The sequence below is a fragment of the Myxocyprinus asiaticus genome, chromosome 13 (assembly GCF_019703515.2).
Source record: "Myxocyprinus asiaticus isolate MX2 ecotype Aquarium Trade chromosome 13, UBuf_Myxa_2, whole genome shotgun sequence".
NCBI classification, from domain to species: Eukaryota; Metazoa; Chordata; class Actinopteri; order Cypriniformes; family Catostomidae; genus Myxocyprinus; species Myxocyprinus asiaticus.
In genome coordinates, this window is record NC_059356.1 from 48,883,236 (window position 1) to 48,900,102 (window position 16,867).

The 16,867-nt window shown below is 41.2% G+C and overlaps 1 protein-coding gene across 1 annotated transcript; it reads right to left on the reverse strand.

The window, feature by feature from the left end:
• Nucleotides 1–185: 185 nt before the first annotated feature.
• On the reverse strand, nt 186–9,536 carry LOC127449875 (CCN family member 1-like). Its single transcript, XM_051713486.1, has 5 exons — nt 9,319–9,536; nt 6,908–7,121; nt 4,802–5,206; nt 3,547–3,725; nt 186–2,252 (listed from the first exon to the last, which is right to left on the reverse strand). The coding sequence occupies exons 1-5, from the start codon at nt 9,373–9,375 to the stop codon at nt 1,947–1,949; spliced, it is 1,161 nt and encodes a 386-aa protein (XP_051569446.1). The 5' UTR covers nt 9,376–9,536; the 3' UTR covers nt 186–1,946.
• Nucleotides 9,537–16,867: the final 7,331 nt, after the last annotated feature.

Below are 16,867 nucleotides of genomic sequence, written 5' to 3' on the forward strand. Positions count from 1 at the left end.
GACTCAAGAAGTACAAAAACACAAAGGTGAAATATCCAGATGCATTACAGTAATGCAATTTTAGAGGGAAGATTTTTTGCTCATGCATTCTTATTCTTAAATCGGCAAAAAGCCTTAATGGTTAAATGCAAGAACAATAATGGATTGAAAATGTTTAGGGCAAAAGATTGTACACCTGTAGTGTGTAGTTTTATAAGCCAGTTTATTAGATACATGGTGAGTGATAATCCAGAACCAAACCCAGATAATAGTGTTCAATAGCATCAAGTGTGTTCAACATGATGGATGTGTTATTTATAAAGTGATTTAGCACTTATCAGCTGCTCTGTCATTTCCTGATTCACTATGCAAAACGGTCTATGAATAAACTAGATATAAACATCAGCTACGATCAAGTGGGATCTACTGCAATGGTGCTTGATTTGTAGACCTTTAGGAATCTAGGTGTTCCTAATTCAGTTCAGTTTTAGTTTTTTTATTGAACATTAGTAGTGTTATTGGTCTGTCTTGGTTAGGTATTTGAACCTTAAGAAAAACTTAAGTCGTGTAACTCATCCTGCAGTTTTTAGGCAACAGACATGAATAATACCTCAAAATTGAGACTTTATTGAAGGGGGGAACCAAGCCGTGTCTCGAGACCCAAATATCAGTGAGACTTGGGGGTGAACTTATTGTCTTTAATATTTTCTTCAGAAAATGTAAAAAATCTACTTTTATTTGGAATTGGTTCAATTTTTTATTATTGAGATTTTGGCACAGCTGAAAATACTACAATGGTTCTATGACTAATATTACAGGCAACATGGCTTCTGACAGTTTGGGTGTTTGCGTTTAAGTGCCTGTTCAAACCCTCATTGCTTTTGTTGTCTGTAAACAGATGGCACGATGCTACCGCCGTCATCTTGTGTACCAATGCCAGGAGGCAGAAATAGAGACCACTCCACCATTAAACACACAGACAACAGTCTAGTTTGCCAAAGTCTCCGGCATCACGTGGTAGATTACAGACCAGAATAGAGCAGAGTTTGAGAGAACAGTCCCACCCATTACTTTCAAATTACATGTTTAGATCACATGCTGGTGTTTTAAACATATTTTTATTGCAAAACAGAGGGTTACTGGGTTTCTTTCTGCCCCCAAAAACAGATTTGTAATTAGCTTGTAATTGGGGAGTCGACGTTTTGACGCCAGGGTGCTGCTGTGGCACTTGGCAAATGTCCTGTACTCAGATGATGGAGTCTCAGCTTCTCAAACAACCACTCGGCATGTTCCTCAAAACAAGTCAAGTTGCCTTGCTTGGCCTTACCGCCAGGCTCAATGTTGAGTCCGAATGCAACTTAGCCAAGTCCTTATCTTTCTTGCAATCACTGGACTGCTTCCAATTACTTTTTGAGTTTCTCTTGTGTTTGCCAGCTGTTGCAATAAATGAAATTGACAACAAATGCAAAAATTACAAATTAGGGAAACACTAACCCCTATAAAGGCTGGGGCTTGGTCCCACCATGTTTGCAATTCTCAGTCCATTCGATCAGTGTCCTGTCGGGGCTTTTCCTCCAATAAATGTTGAAACACAACATGCTTAAAGTCAACATGAATATCAACATCATCTCACCAGCTGGGCAGGCTGCCCATGAATTCATCACTGTTCATGGTGAGGGCCAGCCAATCTTAAATCTTTTTCTATATATTTACAACCTGGGCACCTTCGGTGATGCATTCAGGACCCTCATGGAAGGTTGTCTATTCTAAAGACTCCAGTCTACCCTCGGTAAAACGGATCTGAAATCAAAATTGCCCCTATTTCACGTGGATTTGAGTTATAATGAAGGCTTTGGAAGCCTTGGTCTAGCTTCTACTCAGAGTTACACTTGGAAGCGCTACTCTATTGGGAATCTGCTGGGATTGGGGGGCAGGATGGGGAATTCAGGTCTTCTGAGAAGGAGAGGCTAGTCGATGAACTTGTGGATGTCGCCATACAGCCAGCGCTGAGGCGGAAGGGCTGCATCGTTCAGATTGCCGCATTCATCGTTGCATTTGCAGGACTGTACAAACATGACGCCCCTCTCGAAGCGTTCGCCATCAGGACAGGCAAAGAGCACGGGGGCCGTTCGCGTGCGGCGCGGAGAGCAGCATCGCCCATCCAGACACATTCCGCAATAATTGGGTCGATAGAGACGAGTACTGCGACAGCCGGCATAATGCAGACGCAGAGGCTCAGGAGACTTCTGGGTACGAGAGCACTTCCTCCCTTTCTGTTACACAAACAAAGATTACACACAGTTATGTCTACTTTTAAATGTACAAATATTTGCAATTATTTTCTTAACAGATGCTGTTCTTGAACAGTCGAACTGACAAGACGTTTTGCAACAATGAAGACTTCCCAGTCTCAGAAGCAAACATTGTTTTGGAGGATTCCACAAAACCTTGGTTAACTTTAATGGTTAACTTTGTAAGTAGTCATTTACCATAGTACTCTTATTACTGAGACAATCCCATAAGAACAACCTGGGGTTCAGTGACTTGCTCCAGTGCACATTGGTGGAAGCTCATGGCTCGCTCCTTGCGGGTTTTGAGCCAGCAATCTTCTGGATACGAGCCCTCAGCTTTACCCAGTAGACCACGCAACTTTTGTTATGTTGGAACACATGCTGCTATGGCGACCATATTCCTGTTCAAGCTACTTCCATATTCTTCATCCTTCAAACACGACACAGTTGAAGATAAAGGCAAAAGTATACTTTGGTTTTCCAAGTAGCCTACAGGTACATCTTGCACAGTTTGCGTGATGCAAATTTTGTAGTGAACTGTCCTTGTGGAGCAGCACATTCTTTCTAGACACACGGACAGTTTGCATCTTTGTGTATCATCTGCACATGTGCCTGCCATTCAAAAACTATATACTGGCTGCCAAAAGAGCATACTTTGAAAGGCTGAGCTGTTGAACATGCACAAGACAAAATTGCATGCGGGAAAATGTGGCTTAAGGCTTTAGGGAACCCTCTGAAATGAGGTTTACAATGCAGACTGTGAACTGTTTTGGTTGAACAGCGTCTCCCTTGTGAGACTGGGCAAATCAATAATACAGTAATGTAATACTAAGTTGGAACTGTAAAAAGATGTACTACTACTAATGCACAGGAAACTACAATGAAGGAAACACTTGAGAATACTGTTGGGTCCACCAATACTAAACTTTTGTTTTAGCAGGTGCTTATGGGCAGAAGCTTCACCTTGACATGTTTTAACCTTGTTCCCACTAATAATAGCAAACTAGGAATAGAGGCTTGTGTCTAACGCTGTTGAGTTGTTATGAAAGATGAGCTGTTGAACACTGTGACCTGTCAGCTTTTGATAACGGCTTGTCCTTTAATTTCCTCCCGGCTGAAAGGAGCCAAAGGCCAAATGATGATTGTGTGTGTCAAAGCCGAGACGATTATCGACCCTTCAAGCTTTCCCCAATTGTAACCACCTGTGTGAAATTCTGAAGTGCGGTAAATGTTCAGGTAATTAATTATATGTTGGTTGAGAGATGACTACTTTTACCTTAATGGGCACAGCCATGGAACTACAGGGCCGAATGTTGCAGAGTCGAGTTTCCTTCACCAGTTTGCATTGAGCGTTGTCATTCGTGACCCGAGAGGACACCCCCATCCCACAGCTGCGAGAACAAGGTGTCCAGCTTGTAGTCTGGGCGACACATTGCCGCCCAGCTTGCTTCCATGCTATGAAGAGAGAGAGAGAGAGAGAGAGACAGAGTAAGTTAGTACACAGGCACCATTCACCAAACAGGGAACAGTGACGCATAGAGAAAGTGATTACAGACTTCAGGAAAAAAGCTGCCGGATAGAGGCATGCGCTGTGCAGGCACTGTGTGTGGGTCTGGTTCACAAGGATCTAATGGAAAAGAAGTGGTGGCCATCTGAACACAAGCACACACAGAAATGCAGGCAGGAGGAAGCACCACAGCTCACATTGGGACCGATTGTTAATTGAACCAAAACCCAAATGCAGATTTTTGCGGGCATATACCCTGCTGAAAAGGGTACGTTTACATGGGATGCATTCTTGCATTCTTCTGCACTATTTTTTAATTGTTGGATTACATGTTGTGATGCTTCTTTTTCCAGGTCTTGCATCAGAAGTGTTGTTTTAAGGGTGCCTACACTCTAGAAAAAGCTCTAACTGGACGTTTGACGCATAGGAATGTGTAAGATCTGTATTGAGGTTGTGTCCAAGCTGGTTTATGCTAGTTTGATGCTAGTTTAGCAAGTGGATCAGTCCAACAACTTTGGCCAATGTTAAGTGAAGGTTATTAAAAATCATTAATGGAACATCCTTATGACCTAGTATTTGATAAAAGTTCTCACAATATAAGGAGAACATTCCAACAACCACAATAGAACATAAATTAAAGCATAAATTTGTTAGCTATATCGCCATGCTGTTTACCTGCAAAAATTGCTGGTCCAGCTAGGAGTCTAGTTCTAGTCAAAAGCCCGGTGGGGATGCAAATTTCCAAAATGTAGGATGGCAGGCGAAGAGTCATTTATATTGATGAGGAAAGCGATACCTGATTGGATGGTTAAGTAATTTTAATCAGGAAAGCACTACCTGATTGGTTGGAGACACTCTAAACCTAACCTAACCCCTAAACCTAACCCTTACAGATCAGGAAGGTCTTTACTCATAAATCTGAAGGACTCTTCCCTGCCATCCTAAGTTTAGAAAAGTTGTGGTGGGGACACCAGCAACACAACATATGCTGGTGACCAGAGTAAACACAGAACAGCACCCTCACCTGACAGGTGCTTTCGACTACGAGGTTTGTCCCACTTTTTCTCCACCTCTATCAGTTCATTGCCTAGGTAGTCTCGGGGCTTGGAGGGGTATGGCTTCACCCAGGGCTTCTTGAAGATGTGCAGGTCAGGGAACAGATAAGTTGGCGGATGAGGGCGTATGAACACAGGAGGAAGGATGGAAGGCTTGCTGTGACAGTCCAAGCTGAGGCAGCACTGGCCGGGCACTTTGACAAGTCGAGGGGCGGGGCATGAAGGTGATGCCAGAGGAATATCGGTGGGGCAAAGAGGCACACAGCCAACAGCTCCATCGATACAGGTGCACTGGTGTTTGCAGCCCGCGCTGAAGTTTTCTCCATTCTGATACATCCGGCCGTTATATTCACAAGAGCGTCCTTCAAGTTTGGCTGATGGGCAGAGGAAAGAGATGAGCAGTAGGGTTTTGGAGGAAAAAATACCTTTCAGACTCTCCATAGCAAAAAATATTTTAGATACAGGGTTGTGTTGAGTTTTTGCAGGCTATTGGAGGCTAGCTTGGTACTGCTAGCTAATGTTTGTTATCCACTTTCTGTAGCTAGCTACATATCTTGAATTGGGATGTTTTAGCAATGGGTTAGCAATGGTTTTAGCATTGGGATTTGTGTGTATCATTCATTCTCTCGTTAGTACACAGTCTTGTACCTTTGTCTTTTTTAGACAATTTCCAAATATTTTTTGCTTGAGATCAAATGTTGTTATGTTGTGATTCATCTCAAAGCTGGTTGGTTTGATTCAAGGCTTATAACTCTTTATTGAAGAGTTTTCCTAAATGCCTATGGAGAAACTGACTGGGAGAAATGTTTACAACATTGTTGAGCACTATTTCCGCTGCCCAAATGAAATAAGCCGATCAAAAGCTACAATTTCAAACGGAAAAACACTTGTCATTATAAAGATAATGAAACATGACAGTGACATCATTGGTTTGTTCATGTGTGGTACAACACTGGACAACAGTTTTTTTTTTAATGAGGTAAATCACAATATAAAGAAGAAGGCAGCAAAGCACTGCTTTGTCCAGAGAGAAGACAAGCTCCAAAGAGCGACAGCTAGAGGTGAGAGAGAGAGACACTATATACTTTGCATTTATGAGAGAGCCTCTATGTATAGGACAGAGGAATTCTGACATTTACAATGTTCAGAGTCAGATAGTCTTTGGGTGTACTGAGCCACCCCCTAAAACCCCCTTTAGTCCAACTCAAATAACCCCCTTAATATAGAAAGCACCCCAGTCCACAAATAACCCTGTGGATGTGAGGAAGTGAGCCTGCATGGATTCATAAAGATAAAACATTAATCTTTCAGGCAGTGAGATAGATCACACCCCTTGTTGTTGTTTTTTAAATGTAACTTAATATTTTGCTGCAGGGAATCAAATGAACTGGTGAATCATTTATTTGAACTGATTGAACTGCTTCACTAAAATTAAATTCCCAATACTTTTCATATTTAAGATAATATTTACTCAAATCATATTACGGCAGTTTTAGCTTCTTTGCATTGGTTACCACTTCATTTTAGGGTTGAGTTCAAGATTTTATTAGTTACATATAAAGAATTACATGGTTTGGCGCCTAAGACCTTATGAAACAGTTACACCTCTTAGATCTTCTTGTTGTGAACGGTTGGCTGTTCCAAGATCCAAATGCAAAACTAAAGGAGATGGAGAGTTTGTAGTGAAGGCCCCACTATTATGGAACAGCCTGCCATGGGATATTAGGTCTGCTGAATCAGTGTCTGTTTTTAAGTCTTGTCTATACTTGCTTTTACTACAATGTGAATGTGTTTATTATCAGTTTGTGCTAATTAAATGTGGGGGAAATAATAAAACAGCGCTGAAGTGTTTTGAATCACTACACTGCTACTCGTTGGAAAATGTGGCTTGTTACTAGAAAAACGACACTGTTTTGAAAACAGCAGAGCTTCTGTCAGACTAAAATGTAGTCAAACTTATTTGTTGTTAATTTATTTCAGTCACTCCCCAACACTGCACTCATGTAACTCATTAATTAGTCATGAACATGATGTATTTCTGCAGTATCCATTCCTCAAGTCCTGCTGTCACTCACCCCGGCAGATTCCATGGAGACTGGCTACGTCGTTACCATAGTTACACTCCAGGCCCTTATGATGGTCACAGGGTCGTCCCTCATGGCAGTCTTCATTCAGCTGAGCGGCACACACCTTACAGCAGCCACACCCATCAGGCACTGCACTCACGCCTGCTGGACACGCGGGATGCTCCGCCGGGCAATGACACACCTTAGGACACCTCGCTGCCACCTGACAAGAGAAGAGACAGGCAGGAATGAGAGATTTAACAGAGAGACAGACAGACAGGTTTCAGAGACTCAATGGAGACGGACAAGGATTAGGGACCAAGCAGAAAGACACTTATCAGAGACTCAATCAATGGAGACTGATAGATGGGTATCAGACACTCAGTTGAGACAGACAAGTATTAGAGACTGGGCAGAGAGATAAACAGGTTTCAGAGGCTTAATGGAGATAGGTATGAGAGAGTCAATGGAGAGACAGACTGTTTCAGAGATGCAGTTGAGACATACAGGTATCAGAGTCGCAATAGAGACAGATAAACAGTTATCAGAGACTCAATGGAGACAGACAAGTATTAGAGACAGACAGTTATCAGAGACTCCTTGGAGACAGATAGACAGGTTTCAGAGACTCAATAGAGACAGACCAGTATTAGAGACTGAGGACAGAGATAGACAGGTATCAGAGACTCAGTGGAGACAGACAGACAGCTTTCAGAGGCTCAGTGTAAACAAACAGACAGGTTTTATTGTCTCAATGGACACACATGTTTCAGAGGCTCAAACGAAAAACAGACTGACAGGTTTGAAGGACTCAGTGGAGACAGACGGACAGAATGGTTTAAGAGACTCAATGGAGACAGAAAGACAGGTTTTAGAGACTCAGTGGAGACAGACAGCTTTTAGAGACTCAATTGAGGTTTCCGAGATGGACAGGTTTCAGGGACTCAATGTAGACAGACAGACAGAATGGTTTAAGAGACTCAATGGAGGGAGACAGTGTGCAGAGAATAAAGAGAAACAGACAGACAGACAGGTTTTAGAGACTCAATGGAGACAGGCAGCTTTTAGAGACTCATTTGAGATAGACAGACAGGTTTCCAAGACTCAGTGCAGACAGAGGGACAGGTTTTAGAGATTCAGTGGTGACAGACAACTTTCTGAGACTCAATAAAGAGAGATAGACAGGTTTTAGAGACTCAGTGGAGACATACAGACAGGTTTCCAAGAATCAATGCAGACAGGTTTTAAAGACTCATTGCAGATATACAGACAGATTAAAGCCAGTTTCCATCAGATCACTTCCCATTGCATTGCACCTGTTTCCCTGGCATCTCTATCCCTCTATGAAATACCCAGCAGAGCCCCCTCAGAATGCCCACCATGCCTGGCATCTTCACAGCAGATGAGATCTTGAATCACTAGGGAACTCATATGTTGATCTCCTAACCGTTCACTGCTGAGATCAAAGTAGAACTCACCGGTGGGGGCAGATGCCAGGCTGGGGGGGTTAATGGAGCGGGGTATAAGGCTGAATTGTTGCACTCTAGTTATTTTAAGCCTGTTGCTTGTCTATTTAGAGAGCTCACAGAAGCCCTGCACCCAGACTCTCAGGTGTGGAGATCATTTCATCAAGAGTCGTCAACAAGTAGGCTAGTCAAATACTAGAGAACATGTACGTCAAATCAAAACATTTGACGATTATAATTGAAAGCAAGCATCCCTGAGTGTGACATTTATATTGTTTGATTTACTCTAAATATATATATATATATATATAGTATATACTATAGGAACTTTAGTTACTCTATACATAAACACTTTTCATTCATATCAATAAAAACATTATATACACTCAGGTAAAATCATTAAGCATTGTATAATATACAGTATAACCCAACAAAAATAATTGTGTCCAATAAAAATTAATTTGGGTTTTACTAGTGCTATATGTGTATGTACTGTATGTACTGTATCATTTATTTATTTATTAATGCCAGATATTATAATTTCTCCAACTATGGTCTTTTTGTGTCCTTGGGGAGCATTTTCTAAACAATTATACATTTCAACATTTTGTTTACATAGCACTAGGATTACCCAAATTATTTTATTGGATGACATATTTTATTTTATCTATCTATCTATCTATCTATCTATCTATCTATCTATATATATATATATATATATATATATATATATATATATAATAATTATTATTATTATTTATTTATTTATTTATAATGCTTCACAAATCACAATTTAACACACATTGGCACATTCAAATCATTAGAAATGTCATGCAATTTTAAATATGTATTTTACTTTAAACATTATATAATGACAGTGAAAGACTTATTGATGAAAATGATCTTATTAAACCATTAGAATAATGCTGTGTTTCTATTAAACTCGTGACTTACCGACGTGAAGATTATCAGTGTAAAGACCAACTGACACATTAAATTCCTCATCTTCATTATAAATCATTAAAAGTCCAAGAAAAAGATTTTGTTGATATTGTAACCCAAATGAAACAATGAAACTCTCCCAAACAAACGGTAGTAATCCAGAGAGACGCGTTTATTCCGATACTCCATCAGAATAATGACAGCTCCGACAGATTCTTCCGTCATTGAACTTCCCAACACTTGTTTTCATTCTGCTGCTCGTCTTTATTCTGGGGAAGTGTGCTTTTACACGCAGCCCCGCCCACATCGAATCTCTAGGCCAATCAGAATGCGGGATGGCGGGCAGGCATTCCAAAGGGGCGTGGCTTGGACATCGAGGCGGAGATCTGTGCGTTTGGGGGCGTGGTCAGTGATGAATGCAGTCATTCATAAAAATTCTGAATTACTCCATACCAAAAGAGGAGCTGATGTCTGCTGTTTATTGACTTATGCTTTAATAAAAATATTATGGATGCTTTAAAGTCGCTTTCACACGCATAACTCTGTCCGCTGTGTGCTTTGTGAAAGGCAAGTTAAACATACACAGCTGTGTGATGCTTTCTACATTAAAAGAGCCGCCGGCACAGAAAACAAGCAGAGATTTCCTGCATGAAAATACTGATGGAGAGACAGACACATGAATTAAACACAGTCACAGAGATGTTTTTAATTCTCCAGACTGATACATTATTTCCTTTCCTCCAGATTCACTTCATTTTGCAATGTTTTCATCATTCATTCATCTTTATTTTTATCCTCTCATGAGGTCAATTAGAGTTCAAAGGTACATTTTGAAATATCTATCGATCGATTGGTCTGTCTGTCTGTCTATATGTCTATTTTTCTATCTGTCTGTCTGTTTGTCTTTCTGTCTGTTGGTCGGTCAATTGGTCTGTCTGTCTATCTGTCTGTCTGTCTGTCTATCTATCTATCTAACTGTCTATCTGTCTGTCTGTCTGTCTGTCTATCTGTCTATCTATCTGTCTATCTGTCTGTCTGTCTGTCTGTCTGTATATCTGTCTGTCTGTCTATCTATCTAGCTGTCTATCTGTCTGTCTGTCTGTTTGTCTGTCTATCTATCTATCTATCTATCTGTCTGTCTGTCTATCTATCTGTCTGTCTGTCTGTCTATCTATCTGTCTGTCTTTCTGTCTGTCTGTCTGTCTATCTATCTATCTATCTGTCTCTGTCTATCTGTCTGCCTGTCTACATGTCTTATTGTCTGTCTGTTGGTCGGTTGGTCTATCTGTCTGTCTATCTGTCTATCTATCTGTCTGTCTGTCTGTCTCTATCTATCTGTCAGTTTGTCTATCTGTCTTATTGTTTGTCTGTCTGTCTATCTATCTGTCTATCTTTCTGTCTGTCTCTATCTGTCTGTCTGTATCTATCTATCTGTCTGTTTGTCTGTCTTTCTGTCTATCTGTCTATCTGTCTGTCTGTCTGTCTGTCTATCTCTGTCTGTCTGTCTACCTGTCTTATTTTCTGTCTGTTGGTCAGTTGGTCTATCTATCTATCTATCTCTGTCTATCTGTCTGTCTGCCTGTCATATTTTCTGTCTGTTGGTCAGTTGGTCTATCTATCTGTCTGTCTATCTGTCTTTCTATCTGTCTGTCTGTGTCTTTCTGTCTATCTGTCTGTCTGCCTGACTTATTGTCTGTCTGTTGGTCAATTGGTCTATCTATCTGTCTGTCTGTCTATCTGTCTGTCTGTGTCTTTCTGTCTAGCTGTCTTAATATTTGTCTGTGTCTGTCTGTCTATATATTTGTCAATCTTTCTGTCTGTCTGTCTTTCTCTCTGTCTCTATCTGTCGGTCGTCAGTCGATCAGTCTGTCTGTCTAGCTGTCTTATTGTCTGTCTGTCTGTCTGTCTTTTCATTTGCAGGAGTGATAAAACTCAAGACATCAAACACACTACACATGAAGGGAGAGAGAAAGAGAGGAGATGGATGAAGTGATGTTGAAATGGTGTGGGTGAAGGAGCAGACCAAACAGACTACGGTCAAAAACACGACTGTGGAAAAAGAACGAGAGGGAAAGACTGAGGTGTACAAAAACACACATTAAGACACGTTAAGGTCATTTACAGTCAAGGAACTATCAAAACACAGAACTGACGTTCAGCAGTAATAAATTCTGGATTACAGAACGCATGAATGATGGAGAGAAAGAAAACACACAGACAGTGTTGCACATTAAGGGTTGCATAACACCTGCAATACACAGGTCACTGTCTGCTTTCACTGTATGGAAAAGAGCAGCGTCAACATTCTAACATTTCAATTTTGTGTTCCAGAGAAAAGATTAAAAAGTCTTACAGATTTAGTACAACATAAGTGAGTAAATGATGACAATTTTCATTTATGGGTGAACTATCCCTTTAACACACAGCCAAACAGTATTTCAGTACAGCAGTACAGACAGAGTAAGAGAGAGAGGAATTTTGGTCTATCGGTTATTTTTAACCCAGAACAGGAACTGCTGTGTTGACTCCACAAACACACACTCACACACACCGTTCTCTATGATATTGTGGTCTCTAGATGTGACTCGGGTTGCTCCTATTATGACCAACAGGTGAAAACTGTAAGTCTGATCTCTTAGTAAAGTAACAGAGTTTTCATTCATGTCTGTAGTGCAAACGCTGCAGGACGAGGCACACACTGAATGTTTACTACTTAGCGTTAGAGGTTTGATTAAATCACATACTGTACCTGTAGTATGAGCAACAGTAATGGTGATGCTTAACAAACACCACTAATGAAAAAGACTTCCGTACAAATCGCTAAAGGTCAAAGGTCATGGTGACTGGGGTATTGGAGCGTCTCCAGCATCTTTAATGGTTTATAAGCAAAACCTCCATCGTGTAAGACTCTCTCACTGCATCTTTTTACACCAACACGCACACACATTTTGGTCGAGGTTGTGACAGAGAGCCACCTTGTTCTACCTCCTTTCCTTCTCTCCACCGGCACCCCACAAAAATCCTAGAAATCCCTGTTATTTCCGTGGCTGTGTTTGTTTGAGAGCGAGCGTTCGGTGAGTCGAGTGTAAACACATGAAATGCCTCTGAACTGACGCTGTGTGTTCTGCAGACAGAGATCACCTCTGTTCACTCGCTCTCTGTGAGATTCAGAACAACAGAGCGCCCTCAAGTGAAGCAAAAATACATATTCTGTTTACATGTCATTTCAAACCCATATGGCCTTCTTTCTTCTGTGGAAAACAAAAGAAGATGTTTAGCAGCATGTTCACACTGCTCTTGTTCACGCAAAGTGCTGTCAAGCTCCAAAAAGAATGAAAACAGCACCATAAAAGTAGTCCATATGACTTCTGCCTGATATACTCTATATTGCCAAAAGTATTCGCTCACCCATCCAAATAATTGAATTCAGGTGTTCCAATCACTTCCATGGCCACAGGTGTATAAAATGAAGCACCTAGGCATGCAGACTGCTTCTACAAACATTTGTGAAAGAATGGGCCGCTCTCAGGAGCTCAGTGAATTCCAGCGTGGTACTGTGATAGGATGCCACCTGTGCAACAAGTCCAGTCGTGAAATTTCCTCGCTACTAAATATTCCACAGTCAACTGTCAGTGGTATTATAACAAAGTGGAAGCGATTGGGAATGACAGCAACTCAGCCACGAAGTGGTAGGCCACGTAAAATGACAGAGCGGGGTCAGCGGATGCTGAGGCGCATAGTGCGCAGAGGTCGCCAACTTTCTGCAGAGTCAATCGCTACAGATCTCCAAAGTTCATGTGGCCTTCAGATTAGCTCAAGAACAGTGCGTAGAGAGCTTCATGGAATGGGTTTCCATGGCCGAGCAGCTGCATCCAAGCCATACATCACCAAGTGCAATGCAAAGCGTCGGATGCAGTGGTGTAAAGCACGCCGCCACTGGACTCTAGAGCAGTGGAGACGCGTTCTCTGGAGTGACGAATCACGCTTCTCCATCTGGCAATCTGATGGACGAGTCTGGGTTTGGCAGTTGCCAGGAGAACGGTACTTGTCTGACTGCATTGTGCCAACTGTGAAGTTTGGTGGAGGAGGGATTATGGTGTGGGGTTGTTTTTCAGGAGCTGGGCTTGGCCCCTTAGTTCCAGTGAAAGAAACTCTGAATGCTTCAGCATACTAAGAGATTTTGGACAATTCCATGCTCCCAACTTTGTGGGAACAGTTTGGGGATGGCCCCTTCCTGTTCCAACATGACTGCGCACCAGTGCACAAAGCAAGGTCCATAAAGACATGGATGAGCGAGTTTGGTGTGGAAGAACTTGACTGGCCTGCACAGAGTCCTGACCTCAACCCGATAGAGCACCTTTGGGATGAATTAGAGCGAAGACTGCGAGCCAGGCCTTCTCGTCCAACATCAGTGTCTGACCTCACAAATGCGCTTCTGGAAGAATGGTCAAAAATTCCCATAAACACACTCCTAAACCTTGTGGAAAGCCTTTCCAGAAGAGTTGAAGCTGTTATAGCTGCAAAGGGTGGGCCGACGTCATATTTAACCCTATGGATTAAGAATGGGATGTCACTTAAGTTCATATGCGTCTAAAGGCGGGTGAGCGAATACTTTTGGCAATATAGTGTATGAAGCCTTATGCATTGTGTGAGAAACAGAATCTTTAATCTTCCCCTCTGCAGAAGCTCTCAAATCTCATTCTTAATCCTGTACATTAGAAGTGCCACGTCACATTTCGTTACATCACATGCAAGAACCACACATCAAACAGTTTTTGGTTGCCAGAACATTCTGGGAAGGTTATATTGTGCTTCCCAGAATGTTCCCAAAACAGAGCTTTAAGGTACATTTTTGATTTTCCATTTTCAACATTTGTTTTAGGTTGTGCTTCCAGTGTTAGTGCTGTGTTCCAGACAACTCGGAACTCTGAATTTTCCCACTATTTGTCTTCTCTTTATTAACAAGCCATCCTGATCCAACACACGGAGAAGAAGCGATGGAATCAGCGCTCTGTCTAACAGCCTACCCCTCATAAACAGCTTGTTTGGAGCACAAGTAGCAGACCTGCATCCAAGAATCGCTCGCGTTGGTCTGGTTATGGATTGCGGTCTGTTCTGATGAGTTCTTTAATGTAAAAGTCTGCTCTTATATCTGTTCTGTGAGTGCTGTTGAAGTCTTGCACCTGCCTGTAACAGCGGTTACATCCATGAGTTTGAATTGTCCACTGTAATGTGAGCTCATGCGTGAGGCATTGCTGTGATTGGATGGAAGCGTTCCTTCTCAGGAATAATGTGGAGAAACTTTCAGAATCTACTGATGTACATGTGTACGAACCTACCAATCATAACTCTTAGATTACGTTAATAGCTCATTTTTGTGACATTGCTTCAACTTTCGTTTTTAAATGAACAAAATGACTCAATAAACAATAACCACTTTCCCTTTATTAAACATAATGAGTGCTATCATTAGCTGGGTTTCCATCCATGTATTTTTATGTACATTTTGGGATATCGTATAAAAGCTGCTGGATGAATACATCAAGATGCGAATAAAATCTCCAAAATGCGCATAAAAAAACGTACACGCTCGCTTGAGATGGATAATTGTTTTATTCGATAAGAAGAAATGCGCATAAACTATGATGGAAAGACATTTACAGAATAAACTCCTATTGAATTTATTAGTAAGACAACATGTGCATCAAAAAGCCATGTGAATGAATAACTGGACTAACCAGCGGACCAATCATCACATCTGAAATTTAGCTCTGGTCATCCTGAAATAACAGTGTCTAGAAAATACAGAGAAATATCTTATAGATGCAGGAACGCACACACATAGTGTTCCCAGACATAAGACAAGTTCTTTAGAGTGTTTTGTCTGTGTGATCTCAATCGTATTTTGTCAATAAAAGAGAGTCACAGTAGCAACAATTTCTCCGGAATTGACGATTTTGTTCTTTTGAACACACGTGATGGAAACGTGACTTTATTCACACTTTGTTTTTGCGATTTTATGGTTTTCGCATAACTTAAATTTGCAACTTGGATGGAAACATAGCAGTTGCTTTCAATGATGTGCAACCTGAACATTTCGGTTAACATCTCGAAAAAAATGCATGACCCTTTAAGGTTGCTGAAACCCGGAAGGCTAATTCACCATGGGTTATTGTGAAAGAGAAATCAAATTCCTTTCTTCCTGTAAAATGCCGTTCCTTATTTCAGGGGTGTAGCCACGGGTGGGCCTGGACCCACCCAAACTGGGCCCAGGCCCATGCAGAATATTCTCTGACTTTCAATATATATTTTTAAAATGGTAAAAGGCATAAATTCTGATGTCTGAAAATCTGTTCTCAAACGGATCGTAACTAATTTGTGAATAAATGGAAATGTGATCCAGTTGGCTGTCAGTTAACTCCTAGAGCACAAAACAGAAGATCTCCCATCAAAGGCACAGATAAACTAATGAGGAACAAAGGTAAATGAACAGAAATCAAGTCAAATCAGTTTTATTCATTATTTGAGTTTTTCCACAATACACATCCTGCAATTAGTGCACTGCAAAACATTTGGCCACTCCGTTTGATTGTGGCCCACCCAAAAGTCATTTTCTGGCTATGCCACTGCTTTATTTAGCCCAAGAAGAGTTAAAACACAGACCACAATAATTACAGTTCAGTATCACATTCACTATTACTGTCAAGGATCGCCAGAGGCGAGATGACCCAAATGCAGGGTGGCAAATAAAGGGCCTTCATGAACAAAATAACAAAACAAACAAAAACTACAAACAGTCCAGGGCGACAAGAACGATGATGGTCTGGGCTGGAGCAAATGAACCAACATCCACAGAACAGGAAACCACAACCACCAGGAACCTGAGCAGGAACCTGAGCAGGAACCTGAGCAGGAACCTGAGCAGGAACCTGAGCAGGAACCAATCAAGACAATATGACATTTAGACAAGGAACTAGCACCAGATAGAGCACAAAGGGAGATTAAATAAGGAAGCAAACAAGGAGGGTAACAAGGGAGGCAGGTGGAACTAATAACAAGATAACAGGGCAAACGAGGGGGCGGGGTTATCACTCAAGACGGTGGCAATGAGAAACCAAAACAAAACCACACTCTCACACAAACGATAGACACAAACATTAGACATAAGTGCATGCAGCCAGAATGACATGAGAGCAACATGCACTCATGCTAGAAAACAACAACACTAGAGAACACATGACAAAACAAAAACAACCGTAAAGGACCTCTAGTGTCTTTTATTTTGTGATTGCCACAAGATTGATCTCAACATCAGAAGAGAAACTTGCTTGGGTCGCAATGGCAGAGTTAGAGGTAAATGCATTAAGACTGAAGCAAAATCACTTTTTCCACTTTTTTTTTTTTTTCGCAAGTTCATTAGTATAAGTTTCTTTTTTATTTTAACTGTATACTGATGTACATTTCTGACAAGTTAAATAGGTTTTATTGCTCCATAAATACTGAACTAAATATTATGTCTGATATTATTGTCTCATCTGTATCATGCTTTAGTATGATGTGA

What these genes read in the sequence shown, in the direction of transcription:
- LOC127449875 (XM_051713486.1), bottom strand. Translation starts at nt 9,375, where the DNA reads ATGAAGATGAGGAATTTAATGTGTCAGTTGGTCTTTACACTGATAATC. An exon ending in CACTGATAATCTTCACGTCG is followed by an intron (nt 7,122 to 9,318) that starts GTAAGTCACGAG and finishes TTCTCTTGTCAG; the next exon opens with GTGGCAGCGAGGTGTCCTAA. An exon ending in TCTCCATGGAATCTGCCGGG is followed by an intron (nt 5,207 to 6,907) that starts GTGAGTGACAGC and finishes TCTGCCCATCAG; the next exon opens with CCAAACTTGAAGGACGCTCT.